The sequence below is a fragment of the Microtus pennsylvanicus genome, chromosome 10 (genome assembly GCF_037038515.1).
Source record: "Microtus pennsylvanicus isolate mMicPen1 chromosome 10, mMicPen1.hap1, whole genome shotgun sequence".
Taxonomy (NCBI): Eukaryota; Metazoa; Chordata; class Mammalia; order Rodentia; family Cricetidae; genus Microtus; species Microtus pennsylvanicus.
The window spans coordinates 43858107-43880060 of record NC_134588.1 but is presented as its reverse complement, the minus strand read 5'-3'; the positions used below and the strand labels follow the sequence as shown (position 1 = coordinate 43880060).

The following is a 21954-nucleotide window of genomic DNA, read 5'->3' as shown; positions in this document are numbered from 1 at the left end:
TCTGGAATTCACTTGTTTCCTCTCTCCACCATAGATATTGCAAATCACCATAGATATGTTCAATTAATAACATCCCAATGGATTCTAACCCACATGGGCATGATATCGATTCATACTACTGTCAGATACAGTCAATTGCTCATTAACAGCACATAACCCTGAACCCCGTATCAGACCATTTCACTCATCCCAGTGGATCCCAGTCCACATGGACATGAGATATTGATGCATTGTACCATAAGGCACTGTCCAACGCTTATGGACACACTTCCCTGAACTCCGGATCAGTCCAGCTCACCCTGCAGTCACAGGCAGGCAGTTTATTCCATCTCAAGAAGTAATCATCACCAGGAGAAAACTAGAAGCCAAAGCTTTCCTCAGGTTGCCTGTCTCTAACATAAGGAGACAGAGGCAGGTGAGTTCTTGTCTCCTGGGGACCATAGAAGTAGAGAAGAATTCCAGCCTTAACCTCAAAGTAACTTTGCCATAAATGCATTTCCTAGACAATTCTGCTTGAATAAAGTAGTGTTTAAAAACATCTCATTCAGATCATTGAAATGATCATGAGAAAAGAATTCCCACGAGGCAACGTGCTCTTTAAGACTTTAGGTCTTTTGTTGCTAGAAATGAACAGTATAAAGTGGTTTTAAGGGAAAATCAGGGACACCATTAAAATCTTATGAAAAGAATATTTGTGGTAGAATATAAAATTGGATTTATTTATTGAGATTGATGGTTCTTAAATGTAGTTTGAAAACTCTGGGGGTTCCTTACTAGTCTTTGAGGGATCCACATGCTCCAAATTATTTTAATAATAACACTGAAATGTTATTTGGCCTTTTACTTTCATTGTCTTTCAAGTGAGTAGTGGAGTTTCTGGAGGCTACATGATGTATGGTATCCAATAAAGAAAAGGCAAGAGCAAGTATGAGCACTCAGCTGTCTCCTATTAAGCTGGACACCAGAACTATGGAAATTTACAGAAATATAAAACAATGCCATTTTGCTTACTAATTTTTCCTGGTTTTGGAAAATATTATTTTTATAAAATATTTTTATTATGCAAGAATCTCTATTAGTTTTGAATAAAATATGCCATGTGAAAGTATTTAAACTTCCCAATATGATTTCTGAGATATTAAATACAAATAAATATAATTCTCATTAACAGCACATAACCCTGAACCCCATATCAGACCATATCACCCATCCCAGTGGATCCCAGTCCACATGGACATGAGATATTGATGCATTGTACCCTAAGGCACAGTCCAATGCTTATGGACAACACACTTCCCTGAACTCCTGATCAGTCCAGCTCACCCTGCAGTCACAGGCAGGCAATTTACTGTATAAGAGGTCAGCATCACCATAAATAAAAATTTGCTGAGTTCTTCAGCCACTTGTAAGAGGACACATGACGGTCCTCGAGACAAACGTTTCTAACAAGTTAATTACCATCAACTATTTGAAAAGTTCTAGTGTTAAACTTTATGTCCACAGAGTCTGGAATTGAATTGAGATGATAGCAACGTGAGGATTTTTCTCAGTAACAATGATTATTAAATCCTAAATCAGCATTAGAAGGTTTATTAGCTTATCAAGTATGATGTTCTTTTAATTGTATTGAATATTGAAACTAAATGACACTACATCACATCTCTATCTGAGAAGAACTCCATCTATACTTCTCCGAGTTCTTAATAATTTGATGAATAATTTTCAGTAGAAATCAAGAAAAGAAAGACTACCAAAATGTGATCGAATTACAACCTCGATTAGACTTGTGCTTTCCAATTTATTTCTTCTTTCTCTATGTCTCCTTCCTTCCTTCCTTCCTTCCTTCCTTCCTTCCTTCCTTCCTTCCTTCCTTCCTTCCTTCCTTTCTTTTTTTTTTTTGTGGCTACTGTTTCTTCAGCCGTTTTATTTGGAACAAAAGTGGCCAGCAGAAGGTCTCTATTTCATCTTCTGACACAGATGGTGTCTTTTGACATACAGGAATAAACTAAAAGCAAGTAAATTACAAAATTCTAAATGCATCTCAGTCCAAACATTCTAACACTTGAAGAACAGCGAGGTCACACTGCATCCTCCTCTATTAGGAGGATCATTATGTCAACATCATCTGCTTCTGTTTATTAAAATCTCCCAGAGGCACTTAGACAAAGTTTCTGCTGCCTCTCTCATTTGCAAGTGGACTGTGTAGTAGCAAGTGTAAGGCTGCCTAGGGGGTTGCAATATTGAAATTCTGGAAAATACTTTGTTTAGGGCACCGACAGTTGCTTACTTATTAGAATTTTGCTGTTTTCAAATTGAGAGGTTCTTTGACATCCTCTCTTCAGAAAATTATACAACCAAAAGAGGATTGTCTACATGTTACGAAGTCTCATTGATTGATGCTGTTTACAGTATCCTCTTAGAGACCTACTTGCTCTCAGGCTCTTTGCCTATTTAAGAGTTGCATGTGTGTTCCCAGTCCCAGGGTACATGACTGATGTGTGACATTTTAGAAAGTATCTTTCAGATTTGCAGATGTCATTAAACCCTCAGATCAAGGGTTGCCAAATCTCCTGAGGGATTCTAAGAGCCTCACAACAAATGAAAAAATGTGTTAAATGGTATTATATATCCAGTACTATATACTTTTTTAATCTACTGGTCATTGTCATTAATTTCATTCTTTGATTGGGAAGCAATTTGGGAGTTGGAGAGTAAAGGAGAACATGCATAATCTTCCTTATGACTCTTTGAGGTGTTATATCTTTTAATAATAAGTGGTTCTTGGAGGACCAGAGGCTCTGTTGGGACAAGTAGCATACAGAGGAAATCCAGATGTAGCCAGTCTTTCTTGTTTCATTCTGTTCTTGCCTTGAGATCTCTATCTACTTCCTCCAAACATGCTATCACTTCAAATTCAAATTTTAATGAATGAGACTTTAGCTGAGGTAACCCAAGAGATTAATAAAAACTCACTCTTCTTTCAGAAAACTTTCCTCTACCTTTTCCAAGCAGCCCTCTTCTTCAGTCATTCATATACATTTCTTAGCCCATTGTGGCTTATCGCAAGACGGACTATTACTGCTGCTGTTCAATAAAGAATCACTCACTAATCTAATAACATTGATAGCTCAGGTACTTCCAGGATCACTGGAAGGCTTCATGCCACAAAAATAATAGAAGCCCCTCATCAGCCCTCACCATCTTGCTCCGTTTTGCCTGACCAAAGGCACTGTTTTGGTTTCCAGCCTACCCCTGCTTTCCATGTGGCTCCCAAGAGCTCACTCTTATTTGGATATAGGTAGATGGAGGAAAAGCAGTTGTATCGTCCATTACAGGACCAAATTTTAGATCATAGAAAGTAAAGCATCTATGTTGTGCAACAGGAATTTGAAGCATCATAATCATCTTTATTTAGAAATTTCAAAATCATATCAGTGGCAGAGTAGACCATGTAAAATTTTCCGTATTTAATATTCTTCTTGTCGTTTTGGTTTAGGAGATCTTGAATTGAGGCCCTCAACATTCCTCAGTATTGACCCCCTCATGGGACTTTTGAAGATTCAAGAAACCCAAGATCTGGATGCTGGTGATTATACCTGTGTAGCCATCAATGATGCTGGAAGAGCAGCTGGCAGACTAACTCTGGATGTAGGCTGTAAGCTTTCATGTCCATTGGTTGCATTAGTTTTCTGACACAGAGTTGTTATTTTCCATGTTGATCAACTGTGAAACAACAGGATGTAAATATTTGTCAAATGGCAAATCCAGCATGGGCATTTCAGATGACTAACATCATAACAGTGGCTCGCAATTCCTAGGAGCTTCCAATGTACCATTCATTGTGTCAAGAATGTCTTATGGGTTTTCCCATTACCCTCTCACAACCACACTAAGAGGAGATACTATGATTATGTCTTATACGAATATAAGGACACTAAGCTTATATAAGCTGAGTCGCTTGCTCAGGGCTGCGGAGCTAGGGAGGGGCAGAGCCTGAGTATTTAATTGCAAGCTATCTGACCTCAGAGACTATCGGCTTCACCCATACGTATCATCCATTGCCATTTTTCTGTCAGTAGTCATCCCTTCTGCCATCAGATTCCCAATTATTAACATCTGGAGGCCAGAAAGTAGAGTTTGGCCCTAGACCATAATCTAGAGATGTTGATGACAGCAAAGGTGACAGATTATTCTTTTGTTTTAGTTTTAAAAATCCACTAGGAGTTCCTCCCCAGTGTCTGAAATAAAATACTAACTACACATGTCGATCACCATGGAAAGATGCGACGTGTGCATGACAACTGTATTTGTGTTCTCAGGAAATTTGGTTCCTACCTCATCATCTATTTCACATCTCCTAGAAAAAATAAACAAAACAAACAAAAAAAGTCATTCTATACACAATGTGGTAAAGCTAGAAATAAAACAGAACTTGTTTTACATGGAACAGAATGGGGCAACTTAATTTTCACAGATAATTAAATATCTATATCTCTTTAAACTTGTAAGTATAGAATGTCATTAAATTATATTTTCTTTTCTGTATGTTATGTACAAGAAATTTTTTTGTCATGCTCAAGTTGATTTTTAAAAACACGAATGAAGAAAATGAATCCTTTTCAACCCATTTTAGTTCTATTATCTTAAGGCTTTAAGTGAAAATTATGGCCCTGTGTGCCTGATATTTTCTTTCAAAGAAACCAATTTTCTTCCCTCCTGAGACCTGTTCTGATTCTGGTCCTTTGCCCTTGGCTGTCTGCTGAACATGACTCATTCTTACTAAATATGCCCTGAAAGTTTAATACAGAATTCTGGTAATGGCACAAAGATTGTTATAGACTCTGTCTAGGTTAGTGCAAGATGTCCAGGGTGGTGTTTTAACAATAACTGCACTCTGTTATTATTAAGATAAATACCTTGAAAATAATGTTGGACCTGCTGGATGTAAGGAGGGTCTCTGATTCTCCTGGAAGACTTTCAACTATACTAATGAATTTGGAAATGTAAGACTCAAGTACAGGAGGTCATTAGATACAGAATTGGTGTTTTTAAGAAACACAGTAAGGGTGAAATTCCAGTTCTCAGTACCTTCTGTTCTGTCTCTCCATGTTTCCCACGGAGATTTCTTCTAGTCACACAGCGTTCTTTTGCATGTTCAGCTCTAAAGGGGCCGAGAAATGGCCTCGGTAACTTTTCTTAGTAATAAAATAGCGACCCCTTAGACACACTACCAATGGTTTAGAAAGTCTGGGGACCACATGCATACTCCTTGCTTACTGACTGTTCCTACTTAATCATTTTTTTCTTCTGCATTTTTTAGATTCTCTCTGTTGTCCAGCAATAAAGGCTAGTGATTTCTCTACTGTCCACATATAAAGGCTAGTGATATCTGTTCTTGGTTTCTCATGGTGATATGTTAGTGGCTTTTCTCATTACTATGACAAAATACTTGAAAAGATGCCTTCACATAAAACGAGTTCCTTCAGCTCCAGTTTCAGCATGCACAGTCTATTACAGCAGAATGTGAGGTGGCTAATCTCAGAGTGTCTGTGTTCAGGAAGAGGTGGTGAATGAGTGCTGCTGCTCAGCTTGCTTTTGTCTCAATCTGAGACCCTTGTTCACAGATAGTGTCATGCACCTTCAAGGTGGATCTTACCTCCTCAGTTACACCTCTCTGGAAACATCTTCAGACATACCCAAGTGTTTGAAAATCCAGTTACATTGACAGGAAAGATTAAATATAACCAGAAACATCCCCACAAATATCTTCTTTTTATATGTCACTCCATAAGTGTAGCTGAACTCTGCTACTAGAAGTATTCTCTGTCCCAGGGGCACCCTGCCTGCCTATGTCCAATTAACCAATCTGAGGTTTACCATCAGAATTGTTTGGTCAATGACTTAGGCCTCTGACAGCTGGCTAGCTCTAACTATAAATTAACCCATTTCCAATAGTTTCTATGTTACCATGAAGCTCGTGGCTTGTCAGTAATGTTAAGACCTCTTTCTCCTTTGGCGGGTACATGGCATCTCCTCAACTCTGCCTACCCTCTCTGTAAATCTTTGTTTGGATTTCCTTCCTAATTTACTCTGATAAGACATTGGCTGAAACAACTTTACTCATCAACCAACAAAAGCAACATGTATGCAGAATGACATTGCACATCAGAGCTTTGATTAGCTCCATTATAGTCAAGATCCTTATCATTCATGACTCTTCTAAAGCAACGAGTTTCTCGGTTTTGATCCCAGTGATTTTGCTGAATGAACCACCCACAGAAATGAATTATCTGCTTGCTGCGATGTTGGCCATTGCTAATGACTGGCAAATAATGTTGAAGATGACACCATTGTGCTTCTGTTGTACCATAATATTCAGATTCTTCATTCTATCCTTCTTAGAGCAGTTCATAAGGTGTGAGTAGTCTGACCTGCCCATGGGAGATTGTGGTTTCATATGATAGCAAAATGTAGTGTGTACATGCTACAAACCATGATTGTAGAGATGATTGTGGTTTTTAGTGTGAGGCTTAAAAGAAAACACACTGTGCATGGAAACTTTCTCCAGAATTAATATAGTGGTTAAGAAGATAGACACTTGAGAGAAAATGGATTCTCCCCTGACTTTCTTTATTTTAAAGATATAAATGGCATTTATTTTACAGGCAAATTAGAAAGATGAAATGAGATGTTATCACTTATAAACTCTTGGACTGTTAACTATTACCTATGGGACTGATAAATGCAACATATATCTTGTGTGTAACTTCATCTATGTTGTGATTATTTTCTTTCTCCAAGTCTCAAAAATTATATAAAAATGCCTACATAAAATGATACAGTATTCAAGATTATAATTTGGGCTTTTAGTATGAAACTTATTGTCTCAATTTGACTCCTTTTTATAAAGGACTTGAAACATGTTAAGTACTAAGTTTAGCTGTCATAAAATTATTCATTCGAGTTACAAAATTATTGGGCATATTTGTGAGTTGCTTGTGACTTAAGAACAAAAACATGCTTTTATCCATATTATGTAGTTATTTGGACTTTTAGATTGTTTTTCTATGGGCCTGTTACCTCAAAGCAGCAATACTGGAACACAAAAAAAAAATAACAAAAGGACTGTTAATATTATTCTTGAGTTTGAGCTTCTTGTAGCAAGCATCCTTTTTCCTGTTTCTCATTATCATGGCTTTAAGTTATGGACATTTCAGGTCAACAGGGAAAGTTACCAATGCTTTTCATCCCTTGTAACGGGGGTAGTGAATTGTGAAGTCATTTGGAAGAAGAGGGGATTGGAAACATCAAACACAAAGTTGGCCTGGCAGTAATTTTTTTAAGCATTCCACACCACACAGGGTTTGAGCCTTAGACTGTGGTTTTGTGTTTTGTGGTTTGGTGGAACCAAAGCAATGTGTCTAGTCATTTTAGGAAAGAAAATCTCTGACTGACATAATGCAAGAGTTGCCACAGAGGGAATATATGTTTAACTGTCTAGGGGGTCAAGGAAAATAATTCAGAATAGAGTTTAGAGCAAGATGGTGAATTGTTTAATGACTTTTATAGTTTTAAAACAATGACTCTGCACAGTCATAGCTATCTCTACAGACAATAAACTGTGCTGTGGTGTTACCCCTGTGCATAGCTCAGGGAGCCACACAGATGCTCAGGAAATCACCAGGGATCAAACATTACCCTAAGAGAATGAATGAAGTACCAAACGTGATAGCAAACACAAATATCAAACTCCAGAACTCAGATCTAAAAAATTAACACTGTAATTTTCATGTTTAATACAGCTAGTATTGAGGTAGTTGCCTCATGCTACATTATTAGTAAAGATCATCTCTTTTGACAACTTGAAACACGAAAGCCTACTTTTCCTTTGTGTTCTTAAAGAATTTAAAACAGGGGAGAAGGGTGAAATGATTTGCCCAAGATCACAGACTAGAAAGAGTGGAACTGCCCTTGGAATTCACTCTGTGTGTTCTTACCCTTCTAAGTAACACTCTCTTTTAGAAAAGCACCCTTGTGTACTCTCCGCAAGTGACTATTGCTCTCCTAGTCTCTAGTTTCGTGAATCTATTCGCAATTCACCCAGAAAACCTCACTTGGAGGCTGTGTTGGCCACAGTTAGGAGGAGGAAGTATTTAAGTCTTCTTGGCTCAGCTAGGAGCTGCTTCATTTTGGAAGTTTGTATGTGGTGGACGTTGTGCTGGCTGCTCTCTCGGGCCTGGTGTTCTCATTTGCCTCTTGTTTGAGACTCAGCACTTATGTTCCTTGCTCTGATGTCTTGTGCCTGATGCTTTTCTAGAATCTGCTTTGCAATGCATGACTTCTCCCATCTTGATTAGGTTTGTGGGTGTAACTTGAGTTTGCTTTTCTGTTCTGATTCCAGATTCCCTTCCTCTGTTACTTCTGAACTTGTTAGTGTATCACTTTTCATTGGTGATTATATTTTAACGTTTCAATAAAGGGAGATATATCCCTTCCCTCAAGTAGTTGGTGGACTTCAGTCTTCTATATATTTTTTCTCTCATATGTTACACCCTACTGAAGTTTCTCCTCCGTCTATTCCCTCCAATCTCCCCCTGCCACTTTCCCTCTTCCCTAGATCCATGCTCCCTTCATCTCCCCTCAGAAAGAACAGACCCCCGCCCCCAGGAACATATATCAAACATGACATAATATGCTACAATAAAACCAGGTACATACCATCACATCAACGTTATACAAGGCAACCCATTAGGAGGGAAAGGGTCCCATAAGAAAGTAAAAGACTCAGTGACTGTCCCTGCTCCCATGGTTAGGAATCCCACACGATCACTAAACTACTTTGTTATAGCATATAGGCAGAGGACCTAGGTCAGACTCCTACAGGCTCCCTGATCTCTGAGAGCCCCCACGAGTCCCAGTCTGTTGATTCTGTGGGCCGTGTTTTCCTGACCCTTTTGGTCCCTCCTATCCTTTCTCCCCCTTCTCCTTCTCATCTGCAGGACTCCCCCAAGCTCCACCTAATGTTGAGCTTTGGGACTCTGTATCTGCTCCCATCAGTTTCTGGTTGAAGTCTCTCTGGTCTCTTTGACAAGGATTCTGCTAGACTCCAGTTCCAGAACACCCACAGCAGAACAAACTGTTGGTGGAAGGTTTTGTGTCTGTGTTAGTCTCTTAATGTTTCCACCTGAGGCCTTGCCTGGTTTACATAAAATGGCTGATTCAGGCTCCATGACCCCCAATTACCAGGAGTCTTTGCTAGGGTTATTCTCGTAGATTCCATGAAGTTTTCAGTTCAGTAGGTTTCCACCTCGCTCCCTGGAATGTCCCCCAATTCCAATCATTCTTCTAGCATTTTCTCCCTGCCCCCACCAGTTGATCCTTCCTGTTTCCAACCCCACCTGCTCCCAGTCCTCCTGTGAAATCTATTTCCCCTTTCCAAGGAGATCCTTGCATCCGGTTTTAAGCCTTCCTTGTTGCTTAGCCTCTCTGGTTCTGTGGACCATAGCATGATTGTCTCTTACTTTACAGCTATATCCACTTATAAGTGAGTACATACTATGTTTGTCATTCTGGGTCTGGGTTTTCTCATTCAGGGTGATTTTTTTTCAAGTTCCATCTATTTGCCTGCAAATTTCATGATGCCATTGTTTTTTAACAGCTGAGCAATACTCCATTGTGTAGATGTACCATATTTGCTATTTCCATTCTTCAGTTGATGGCATCTAGGTTGTTTTCGGGTTCTGGCTATTATGAATAAAACTGCTGTGAACATAGTTGAGCAAGTGTCCTTGTTTTAGGACGGAACATCTTTTAGGTATATTCCCAGGACTGGTATTGTTGGGTGTTAAGGTATATTGATTCTCAATTTTCTGAGAATGTGCCATATTGATTTCCACAGTAACTGTATTAGTTTGGACTCCTACCAGCAATGGAGGAGTGTTTCCCTTGCTCTGTACTCTCTCCAGCATGAGTTGTCCCTTGTGTTTTTGATCTTAGCTATTTTGACAGGTGTAAGGTGGAATCTCAAAGTTGTTTTGATTTGCATTTCCCTGATGGCTAAGGATGTTGAACATTTCTTTCAGTGTTTCTAGGCCGTTTGAGGTTCCTCTACTGAGAATTCTCTGTTTAGATCTGTGCCCCATTTTTAAATTGGTTTATTTGGTTTGTTGATGTCTAGTTTGTTTATATATTTTGGGTATTAGTCCTCCATCAGGTGTGGAGTTAGTGAAGATCTTTTCTTATTCTATAGTCTGCTGCCTTGTCCTATTGGTGGTGTCTTTTGCCTTACAGAAGCTTTCAGTTTCATAAGACCCCATTTATTAATTGTTGATTTTACTGCCTGCCCTCTTGGTGTTCTGCTTAGGAAGTTATGTCCTGTGCCAGTGTGTTTAGGCCTATTCTCTGCTTTCTCTTCTATCAGGTTCAGTGTACCTGATTTTATGTTGAGGCCTTCGATCCACTTGGACTTGAGTTTTGTGCAGGATGATTGCCTATAGATCTTTTGCAATCTTCTACGTGCAGACATCCAGTTAGACCACCACCTTTTGCTAAAGATGCTTTGTTTTTTCAATTGTATATATCCAGCTTCTTTATCAAAAATTAAGTGTCCAAATGTATATGAATTTACATCTGGGTCTTCAATTCAATTCCATTGATCAACATGTCTGTTTTTATGCCAATACCATGGGGTTTTGTTTGTTTGTTTGTTTTTTCTTCAGTTCTTTTTACAGTTTTGGTTTTTTTTTTCCTACTGCTTGAAATCAGGGATGGTGGTGATACCTCCTGAAGTTCTTTTATTGTATAGGTTTGTTTTAGATATCCTGGATTTTTGTTTTTTTTTATATGAAGTTGAGTCTTATTCTCTAAAGTCTATAAAGAGAGAAACTTAAAGCGATTCCACTAAAGTCAGGAACAAGACAAGGCTGTCCACCCTCTTCATATCTGTTCAATATAGTACCAATATAGTATTGGAGTTCTAGCTAGAGTAATAAGACAAAGGAGATACAAATTGAAGAAGTCAAATTGTCAATATTTGCTTAAGACAGGGTAGTATACATAAGCCACCCCAAAAATTCTACAAGGGAACCCCTACAGATGAAAAATAACTTCAGTGAAATGGCTGTATAAAAGATTAATTCAATTAAAATTAGTAACCCTCCTATATACATATGCCAGATGGGTTGAGAAAGAAATCAGGGAAATGATACCCTTTACAATAGCCACAAATATAAAATATCTTGGTGTAACTCTAACCAAGGAAGTAAATGACCTATATGATAAAAACTTCAAGTTTTTGAAGAAGGAAATAGAAAAAGATATCAGATGATGGAAAAATCTTCCATGCTCATGGATTTAGTAGGATTAACATAGTAAAAATAGCCATACTACCAAAAACAACCTGCAGATTCAATGCAATCCCCATCAAAATTTCAACATGTGTGTTTACTGTTTTGAAATTTATTTTCTGACCCTTGCTATATTTATCTTCCCAAGGTCTTAGCCTAGCACATATTGAGACTTCTAGACTAAACTTCCTTTTTTTCTAGACAATATTTATATTTTAGAATCTTTTAATGTTATAATTATTGCCATTATTATTATTTGGGGCAGGTTCTTATTATGTAGTTCTGGCTGACCTAAAACTATTAGAACAGGCTGGCCTTGAACTCACAGAGTTCACTCTACCTCTGCCCCTTGAGCATATCACCATGCCCCAGCATGCTTTGTGTTTTAGATTAATTAACTACATTACTATAGGGGGAAAAGTAACCAAGTATTAGGAATAAAGTGAGCAAACAATGAGTTACTTTATTAACTATATTTAAAATATGCTTATTTATCATTTTTAAGTTGACTTCCAGTGAATATGAATTCAAAAATTGTCTAAACGAAGATAAACTATTCTTTTCTCAGAGCATCTTTTTCAATTGTGGTTTTCATCTTCAATTTTATAAGTAAGATGGCTTTTGAAATTGTAATATGTCTTGCAAGATGCAAATACGAATGTACTGGGTTGAGGTGTCTCCGTCATATATTTGTAAACATGTTCTAAAGTCTGAATTATTACCATAGCTTTTCATGCTGATTTAGTAATTCATTCACTGGTATCTATTGGCCACACACAATGTACTACATAATACATTAGCTACTGTTAAGGGATAAAACTATAGTTGTCAACATAGGCTGTTTAGAAAATAAAGCAGCAGATACTCAAGTAATAGTTTCTTTGGAGAAATTATCCATGGGTCTGGTAGAGAGGATTGTTTAGATCTCTAAGAGGGAAGTGATGATTTCCATTTATGATAAGATGATCATAGAGGAGTGTCCTTTGGAAGCTGGGTTAAAAGGTTTTCATTATTTCAACATCAGATCTTACCCTTGAAGGGGAGGTAATAACACAAGTTATAAAATGATGAATGTCGGCTCTCACTTGAAGAAGAACAAGGATAGCTGACCTCCAGAGGGCAGGCTTTTGTAGTGTAGGAAGTAATGGAAACAGAGGTGCAGAGTGAGAGGCCGCCTAGTCCAGGATGAAATAAGAACCAACCCTGCTGGAAGGCATCTGTACATCCAGTCTGCAGATGTGGGATGAGAAGGAAGGAAGGAAGCAATTTCTACAGCATCTTTTGGAAACGAGTCTGCTAGCCAGTATACCCAAACACAGTTATTAGAACACATGGAGAAGGAGAGGCTGATAAAATGACAGAGGATCATGACTCTGAAATGAACACTAGCTTTAACCCTATCTTCCTCATTCAGCTCCATGTGACACTTAGCCAATCAACTAAGTATCCTCATACATAACACCAGGTGGAGTCATTCTGAAGACTGAAAACCATTTGAAATCATTTGACAAAAGACTTGGCTCTCAAAATGATGACATACCACTCCGAGGTCGTTACCCAGAGGATACTCGGCCATACCACAAGGACACTTTCACAACTGTGTTCACAGCAGCTTTGTTCATAATAGCCAGAAACTAGAAACAACTTAGATGTCCCTCAACTGAAAATGGATAAAGAAAAGGTGGTACATTTACATAATGGAGCATAGTTCAGCTACTAAAAACAATGACATCAGGAAATTTGCTGGCAAATGGGTGAAACGAGAAAAAATCATCCTGATTGATGTAACCCAGACACAGAAAGACAAACATGACAGGTGCCTAGTCCAGCTGTCATCAGAGAGGCTTCACCCAGCAACTGATGGAAACAGATGCAGAGACCCACAGCCAAATGTTAGATGGAGCTCGGGGAATCCTGCTGGAGATGGGGAGGAGGACTGAAGGACCCAGTTCTGACAAGGGCACCACAAAAACACCCGCAGAAGCAACCAACGTGCACTGATCGGGGCTCCCGGAGACTGAACTGACAACCAGGAAGCCTGCGTGGGACTGATGTAGGCCCTCTACATACATGTTACAGTTGTGTAACTTGGTTTTCACGTGGGACTCCTAACAGAGGGAGCAGGGGCTGTCTCTGACTGTTTTGTCTGCTTTGGGGACCCATTCCTATCATGGTGTCTCGTCCAGCCTTAATAGAAGAGGAGGTGCCTAATCACACCACAATTGGTATACCATGGCTGACTGACATGTTTCTGAAAAGAAACAGTGGAGGAGGAGTGGAGGAGGTGGGGGTGGGCAACTGGAAGAGGGGAGGAAGGGGAAACTTTGATTGGGACTTAAACAAACAAACAAACAAAATAGTTTTGTTCACACACGCACGCACACACACTCACACACACATACACACACCCTCACACGCACACACGTGCACACACACACACTCTCACACACATACGCACACACAAATCGAGCCAATGAGATTTTGAAAAATACCAGAAATATCATATTGCACTATAAAGCCAAGATTTTTAGGAGAATATAAGGTTTGAGCACCATAAAATATGCTCATATTGAAAACAAATTCCTTTCTATAATAATTCTCTTTAAGATGATCTTCATACCACCTACAACTTTACTTCAAGAGCTGAGTGTTCATTCTAAATGTTCATTCATAAAGAAGAAAATACTTCTGTGGTATGTCAGACAGGAATGGCTATAGGGTGAATTTGCAATATTGTATGAACAATGACTTGTTACAAATTCAGTCTGTTGCTAATTTAATAAGGTTTATTCTTAATGTGTCCACATTCTTTACCAGTGACATTTTTGTGTTTTCTATCTTCCAGCACCTCCGGTTTTCATACAAGAGCCTTCTGATGTGTCCATGGAAATTGGCTCCAATGTGACATTACCTTGTTATGTCCAGGGTTATCCAGAACCAAAGATCAAATGGCGAAGACTGGACAACATGCCAGTTTTCTCAAGACCCTTCTCAGTTAGTTCCATCAGCCAGCTGAGAACAGGCGCTCTCTTTATTTCAAGTAGGTTAAAGGATGTGCGTGTGTGCATGTGTGTTAGCAGGCACGTGTATTTGTGCACTTGATTATATATATTCTTTTGTATGTGTGTATTTTTTGTTTTTACATAGTTCTCTGTTTGGTTTTCTTCTTTGAACACAAAGATTCAGTATGGTAGCTCAGAAGGACTTTTGACCTTTATCTTCTTTTCTCAGCCTCCTGTGTGCCACCATACCAGACTCTATCTACAGATATGTATGTTCATAATGTGCTATTAGATTAAACTGGACACACTTGGTTACAATGAGATTAAAATCATTCCAGTATTTAAAATCTCATCTTGGTTTCCTTATTGTTTGCAAGCCAAGAACTACCTTTAAAGGCTTTAACTTCAGCCTCCTGACCATGCCTTCCAGATTGTAACTAATGCTACCCCGACTGCTCCAAATGCTGTCTTTAATTGTGCATCTTTTATAATGCTTTTCATCTTGGAAAACAATTCTATGCATTTTTTATGATAACATAATAAAAATTGCATTGATATTCAACATGAAGTAAAAAGGAGGATGAGAAAAATAAATTTGTATGAAAAACGTGTATTTTTACATGTGAATACCTGGTGTCTCTACAGTATGTGGTCCTTCACTAAGGACACCAGAACTCAGCACAGAGTATAGATAGCTAGTCGTTTTCCTAGCTAGATGGATAGCTATGTCTTCTCCTTATACAGAGTAAGGCTTGCATGATTATACATACATCAAATCTACAAATTTCTAGTGGAGTCTTCATAATTCTTGCCAGACTTGGGACACTATTTATTTCTCTATGAATCTGCTCTGTGTATTTTCTCCCTAGTTTTTTATTCCCTAAACGCAAACAGGTTCTGCCCTTACTGACTGGGGCAAGGAAACACTGGCCCCTACAAACAGCAGAAGTGCACCCCGGGTGGCTTACCATTCTACTCTTTGAAGAGATCCTTCAAAGATCTTTCTTCAAGCTCTGCTTTTGATTTATAATTCTCCATAAGTAGACGGCTCTTTCTATCTACTAGCTACTCTTTTTTTTTATAATTTTGGAGATTATAATTTAATTAGGACATTTCTCTCTTCCCTTTACTTCCTCTAACCCCTCCTCCATATACCTGTTTCCTCTCTCCTTCAAATTTGTGGCCTTTTAAAAAACTAATTGTTATTGCATGCATATGTGTGTGTGTGTGTGTGTGTGTATTCCTAAATATAACCTTTACAGGCCATCTAATGCTGCCTGTATGTATATTTGGCACTAGACAACCAGTTGGTGTGCTCTTCCCTGGAATCTATCCTGTTTCCAGCTTTCCTCGGTTGCCTGTATCTCCTTGTGTACAGTTGAAGCCTGACAGGCTTTTCTCTGTGCAATCTGGCATGCTCACTGGTGTTGCCCTTATTCAGCTCACATTTTGGCCTTTACATTGCTGAGACTTGATGTCCAGATGCTCTTTAAACTACAGCTGGGATCTTACCTCTGCTGTGAATTCCTAACTCCTCCACATACAGTCAGTCCTCCTTTCCTGTCGGTGCCTCCACAGCTCACTGTATGAACATCATAGAGAATTTGCTTCCCTGCTGTGATGTCTGAGCTTGTTCGTTCCTTCCCTAGAAAGCAATGGCCAGACGGTGCTTATGTAATTTCTGTCACAGATCTCAGCACTGTGCCTGGTGCAGTATCAAGATTTCATGGTGGTCCTGAATGAATAAATGAGTTCTTCTTTCTAGATTTATGGGCAAGTGATAAAGGAACGTATATCTGTGAAGCTGAAAACCAGTTTGGAAAAATACAGTCACAGACAACAGTAACAGTGACAGGACTCGGTAAGATTAATTAACTTCAAAAACCTTGAACTTCTTTGATGTTGATGATATCATCCCTTGCTTATGACAATATCTATTTATTCTAGAGCCAAGTAGAGGTTTTTGTCCCTAAGCCATATTTCATACAATGTTACAACTATAAATAACTTAACATCTGCTTCAGGCTCTGCATCTTCTGTTGATTATTGGTCATTCTAAAGCACATTGACTGATTAAACTATTCATTTATTCCCAGTATGGAGATTCTCAAACTGAAAATAAATAAATTCCTTAGAATTGTTTTTCCATACTATTATATAGTTCAAATTATTATAACATTAAATATTTCACTGCATGTATCTCATTAATACTGTTTTATAGAATTTTCTGTGTGTCTTCATTTGTCTATCTCTACCTACATTTTTTGAGTTATATCTTTTAAAGATTTTGTGCTCATTCATGGTATTGCTTTGTTAATTTCTAGGAAAGCACATTCAAGTTCTTTTTCATTCTTAAATTCTGTTCCTGAAAACTCCAGGTTTAAACAACATGATTTGTAGTCATCTTGCTTATAGTAATACCACCGCCAGCCCTGTTCTGATGAAGCTGGGTCTTCTTTCTTTGATGTAGTTGCCCCGCTAATTGGAATCAGCCCTTCTGTGGCTAATATTATCGAAGGACAGCAGCTAACCCTGCCTTGTACCCTGTTGGCTGGAAATCCCATCCCAGAACGGCGATGGATGAAGAACTCAGCTATGGTAAGAACTTTTTTAATACATGCCTTTTTATTTATTTTCTCCTAAGAATTAATGAATTATGTCACAAACACTGAAACCTGGTTTTGTAAACATGTAAACATGTTTTATAAGCATGCCAAATCTCCTCTTGAAAAAAGATTTCTCATTTTATTTATTTGTCCAGTGTGTGTGCGTGTGTATGTGTGTGTGTAGGTATCACAGTTCAATAGAAGGTATCAAATCCTGTGGCAAGAGACTTAGAAGCAGTTGGAAACCACCTGAGGTGGGTGGGTCTGGAGAACTGAACTCAGCGGCCTCTGCAAGAGCAGTGCCCTTAACTGTGGATCCATCTTTCTATCAAAAAGGCTTCCCTTTATGTTATTATGTTTATGCAATCTATATTATTTAGAGCTTAAATTTTTAAGAAATAATTGGTAGTATAATTTTTATAATTTCACATTAAATTTGATGTTACTAATAAACTATTTTCAGAATATGTAAAATTTAAGTTAGTATTGTTTTCTTAGTACTTAAATACTTTATACCCTTTTGTGTAGAATGTTATGAAATATTAGTATTCCTTTAAAATCTTCCAATTCATATATTACCCTTTTTGTGTTGAGCTGTAAATTTCTTTTGTGATGGATTATGTTAGGAAGGTAGATCCCTAGCATATAACTGAATATCAGCATATAATTTTTAATTAGGAAAGGATATGGGCAGCATTTCAATTCTATGAAAAATTTCCATAAATGTGTATTCTATTGAGACAGAACTTCATCTAGTGCAGACCACTTCCCCTGTTTTGCAGAGAATCTAGACTCACTGGCTTCTAGAAGTACTCATTAGAAGTGAATTGACTCCATATGAGGAATTACAAGTGTACTTATATTTACATAAAAAATTTGAGGAAAAACAGAATACCTCATGGACAAATAAATACCCTTAGATATGAAGCTAGCTGGGCACTAACATGTAAAATGGTACAGGTTTAGAAACAATCCCTTGAATGCTAAACTATTGTCAGCCTTCTCTGACATGGTTTCTGGATCATACTGTGTCTGTATTTTTTGAGCCTGGCAGCAGGCAGGGGTGGGTGCTAAGATGAAGTCACACTCCCTTGGCGTAAAGAAATAGCTACATGCCAGAACAAAAATATCAAAGGGCTTGCTAGTGGTGATGAACCTTCCTGGAAAGGACAATCTCAACCAAGTGAAAAAGCTACTAATGAAATTAGAGTCCCTAGCAGCAGAACTCAGAGAAACACAAGGTCGGTGGTATCTCTTTTATCCTCTTTCTGGAAGTGCATAACTCTCTGATAGAAAATCGTAGGTATAATTCCAGAGAGATATCAGGATTGTATATGATTGATAAATTCTTAGGAACATTTTATACTGGTCATTTTTTTAACATAAGGATGCTAAAGTCCCAATTTGCTCTATAATAAATTTGATAACTTGGTTGAGAAAAACAAGCAGATCTGATTTAGGCTGCCTTTTCTAATTAAAAATAAATGACTCTTTATTAATTCCTTTTGAAAGTTGGTACAGAATCCTTACATAACTGTACGCAGCGATGGGAGCCTCCATATTGAAAGAGTCCGGCTTCAGGATGGAGGCGAATATACTTGTGTGGCCACTAACGTTGCTGGAACCAATAACAAAACAACCTCTGTGGCCGTGCATGGTAAGAGAGTCCTGATTAATTGTTTCCAAACCTTGTTCAAAACAGGATTCATAGGTTTTAATCAAATAACTCTGTTCCTCTAATTGCAAGAAGGAGAGACTTCTCCTGATTGTTATTTTATATTTCTTGAACAAGCTCTGCATTGTTAATACTGTTTCCAGATTTCCTTTCCCTATGTACACAAAGACATTCTAGGGAGTCACCAGCCACGTCTGGCCAAGAGCTTTTGTATGTGGTTTCTTAATTGATAAAAGTCATTTCAGCTCTCAAAGAATCATGCTTTAAAATACACTTTAATTTCAGGCAGGCTGAACTTATTGTTCCGTCCAAATTGCCTTAAATTTCCTCTTCTTTTTTTTTTTTGGATTGTGCAACAAACATGTCCTTACTAATGACCCCTCTGTGTTGGAACTAAAAGTGACCCAAGCTTTGCTAAAAGTCATTTCATGTGTCATGTGTTCCGAGCAATCTTTTTTTGCATGATAAATAATTTAAAGGTCACAAATAAGAAAATCCAGAGGCATTCTTTTTTTTCCACTTGTAACAATTACCAAGCTTTTTTTTTTAAAAAAAAAAAAGTTTCAATGATATTGTACACCTTCATAGTTTGAGCAGTTCTCCTAATATTTTTATATTTGTCTTTAAGACCTTGTTATATTGCTTTTATAATGCAATATTGAAAATAGATTTATATACAACAAATAAGTTTCTTAGGAAGAAAGTAGCAAAAGTTCAATAGAATACTTGGTTTCATTCACTTACTCAATTGCTATTTATAGCATGAGTTGGGAACGCTACCAGCTTACACATTTTGTTTTGTCTGTTGAAGGTTCCAGTGGCGGTAAACCATCTCCTTCTATATGCCTGCTCACCACCTCCTCCAGCTTTATGCCAGTAGCCACCAACATCACTTGACATGTCCTTGAGAGGGTTCAAAGAAATACCCTCAACTAACTTACATTTAGTTATAACCTGAAATAATAACGGCATGTCGGGTTGCCTGCCCTTGTGTGGCTACTTTTAAAGGACAGAAAACAAGTTTCCTGGACGGTGCTGTGGACTGGCTTAAGGATGCTCTATTGGAACACCCTCACATCGTCTCCCCCTTTTCTCCTAATGATCACCTAGGCAGGGAGGAGAGATAAGATGAGTCATGTGGCCGGGTGCTGGTGGCACACGCCTTTAATCCTAGCACTCGGGGGGCAGAGACAGATGGATCTCTGTGAGTTCAAGTCCAGCCTGGTCTACAGAGAGAGTGCCAGGACAGGCTCCAAAGCTACAGAGAAACCTTGTCTCAAAAAATAAAAATAGATCAGTCATGTGTTTGCTGTAGCAGAAAGGCGAAAAGACAGCCCAATGACCTGATTTACTGGGACACAAGACATTTTAATAACTGAAAGCTAAGAGGTCATTTCACAACAGTTTTTGATCCATTTTAGTCCAAAACAATCAACTATTTGGTCTATAACACCACCAAACCTGGCACAGCACAAAGCATGGCCACTTCATGCCTGCTTCACGTTAATGAGTTCACTCTTTGTTGTATCTGTTCTCAGCAATACCTATGAAAGATGTTCAACCAATTCTAAAAAAAAAAAAGATTTTAAAAATGAAGAAATTTGAAAAGAAAGTCAGACAAAAAGGACAAAATCTAATTGTCAGATTGATTTACATAGACTCATGATCTGGAGAGAAGCTGCTCCTCTGTACCCAGATGTCAGCAAGCCTCAGAACTGATCAAATTTGCAACTTTTCTTCACTACTGTCTAACTTAATATGGCTTTAAAAACATGACATTCCCTTATGTTGCCACAAATTGACAGCATATTTGAGAGCTGTGTATTCTGTCATGATCCTGGAAATTCAATTTCTTGCTTTCATGAGTAGCTCGATGTTCTTGTTTAGAGCTGGAGACTTGCTGCCAAGTCTTTAAGACAAAATTAGTGAAAAACTAATGCCAGCCATAGGAAAGTATGAGTACATAGGATCCATCATTCCAGCCTTCCATGGAGTTTTTGCACTTGCGGGGGTCTGTGGTATCTTCTGTTCTAGCAAATTTCTATTTCAGGGTAGTATGACATTTCTGGAAAATTCTGACTTTAAGCAAGAAATGTGGTAAGCAATTGAGCTCCAGGGAAGAGTTCTAGTCTCATCTTCCCACAGGATGCAATGGAAAGGTCTGTAAACACCAGGCTTCCATTGTGCTCCTTTTGTTAAAAAAACATGCATGTGTAGAAGTCTTCATTGGAGTTGTTATTCTGAGGATATGGTGTGTTGGTCATTTGGGTACATGTTGGTTCTGGCTAAGAACACAGGGAGCAGAGCAAGTCCTCGTTCTTCCTTTCCTTTTATGGCTCCTCACATACTGCTAGGCTTTCTCTGGCTTCCTAAAGGCAAAGACATGCTATTCTTAACTGGGAAGTGTTGTCTTGTCCTTTATTTTATCGTTTAAAGGTAAATTCTCAACATCTTTCTAGTTTTACTAAATACCTTTTAAGGAACCATCTTTTTTATCATTTAAACTTAGTAAAACACTGAATGGCTCTGTGGACATCGATTTTGTTTAATAAGTGGTGATTAAGCAGCTCATGTATTTAAAGGTGGACTTACATCAGCTTACTGAAGTTCAAAAGGTAGTGGACAGTAACCAAAGAGCTGTTCTCAAGATATATGTATAAACATTAGACTATAATCTATCTTGAATTTTCAGGAAATAATTGGTTTTATTCAGTCCTTTTGTGTTTTCTTTAGAGAGGTCACTGTATTAGACATCACTTAACACTTGGTTTTAAGCTTTTATTAGATCTGTCTAGATTATACTTATTGTATTTTTGCCATGTGTTCCCATAATAAGATTATGTTAAACTGATTTTTCATAAACATTAAGAATGTATTGAAAATGTTCAATTTGAAGTATATGATAGTAAATGGGAGAAAAGGTACTCAGATGTCACCTTCCTTCTGTCTCCAGTTCTGCCAACCATTCAGCACGGACAGCAGATACTTAGCACAATCGAGGGCATTCCAGTCACGTTACCATGCAAAGCAAGTGGGATTCCCAAGCCATCTATCACCTGGTCAAAGGTAAACCATAGATCTAGTGGCAGTCCCTGAACTACAGTATGTGGGAGGACTTACAGAGTTACATCTGGGGGCTTCAGCAGGATAGTGAGAGAGTGAGACCCAAGAAGGCAGGAAGTTAAATCAGTCCTTCACTGAGCTGGCTTCCTCTGCGGATAGCCTGAAAGATTTCAATGGGCTGGATATCCTCCAAGGAATCAGGTGAATGTGTCTCAGATGCATCTCCCTGATAAAAGGTGGTCTTGCTAGTGTGCAGAGCGATG

At 38.3% G+C, this 21954-nt stretch overlaps 1 protein-coding gene across 2 annotated transcripts in view; it reads left to right on the top strand.

Annotated features, from left to right (window-relative positions):
- The window catches only part of Hmcn1 (hemicentin 1), a 452651-nt gene that overhangs the window by 225630 nt on the left and 205067 nt on the right, over positions 1-21954 (top strand). For both annotated transcript variants that reach the window (XM_075988199.1, XM_075988198.1), the window contains 6 exons: positions 3497-3655; positions 14191-14385; positions 16113-16208; positions 16818-16945; positions 18466-18610; positions 21582-21694. In XM_075988199.1, the coding sequence (XP_075844314.1) occupies positions 3497-3655; positions 14191-14385; positions 16113-16208; positions 16818-16945; positions 18466-18610; positions 21582-21694 (836 nt within the window). The remainder of the gene's footprint in view (positions 1-3496; positions 3656-14190; positions 14386-16112; positions 16209-16817; positions 16946-18465; positions 18611-21581; positions 21695-21954) is intronic.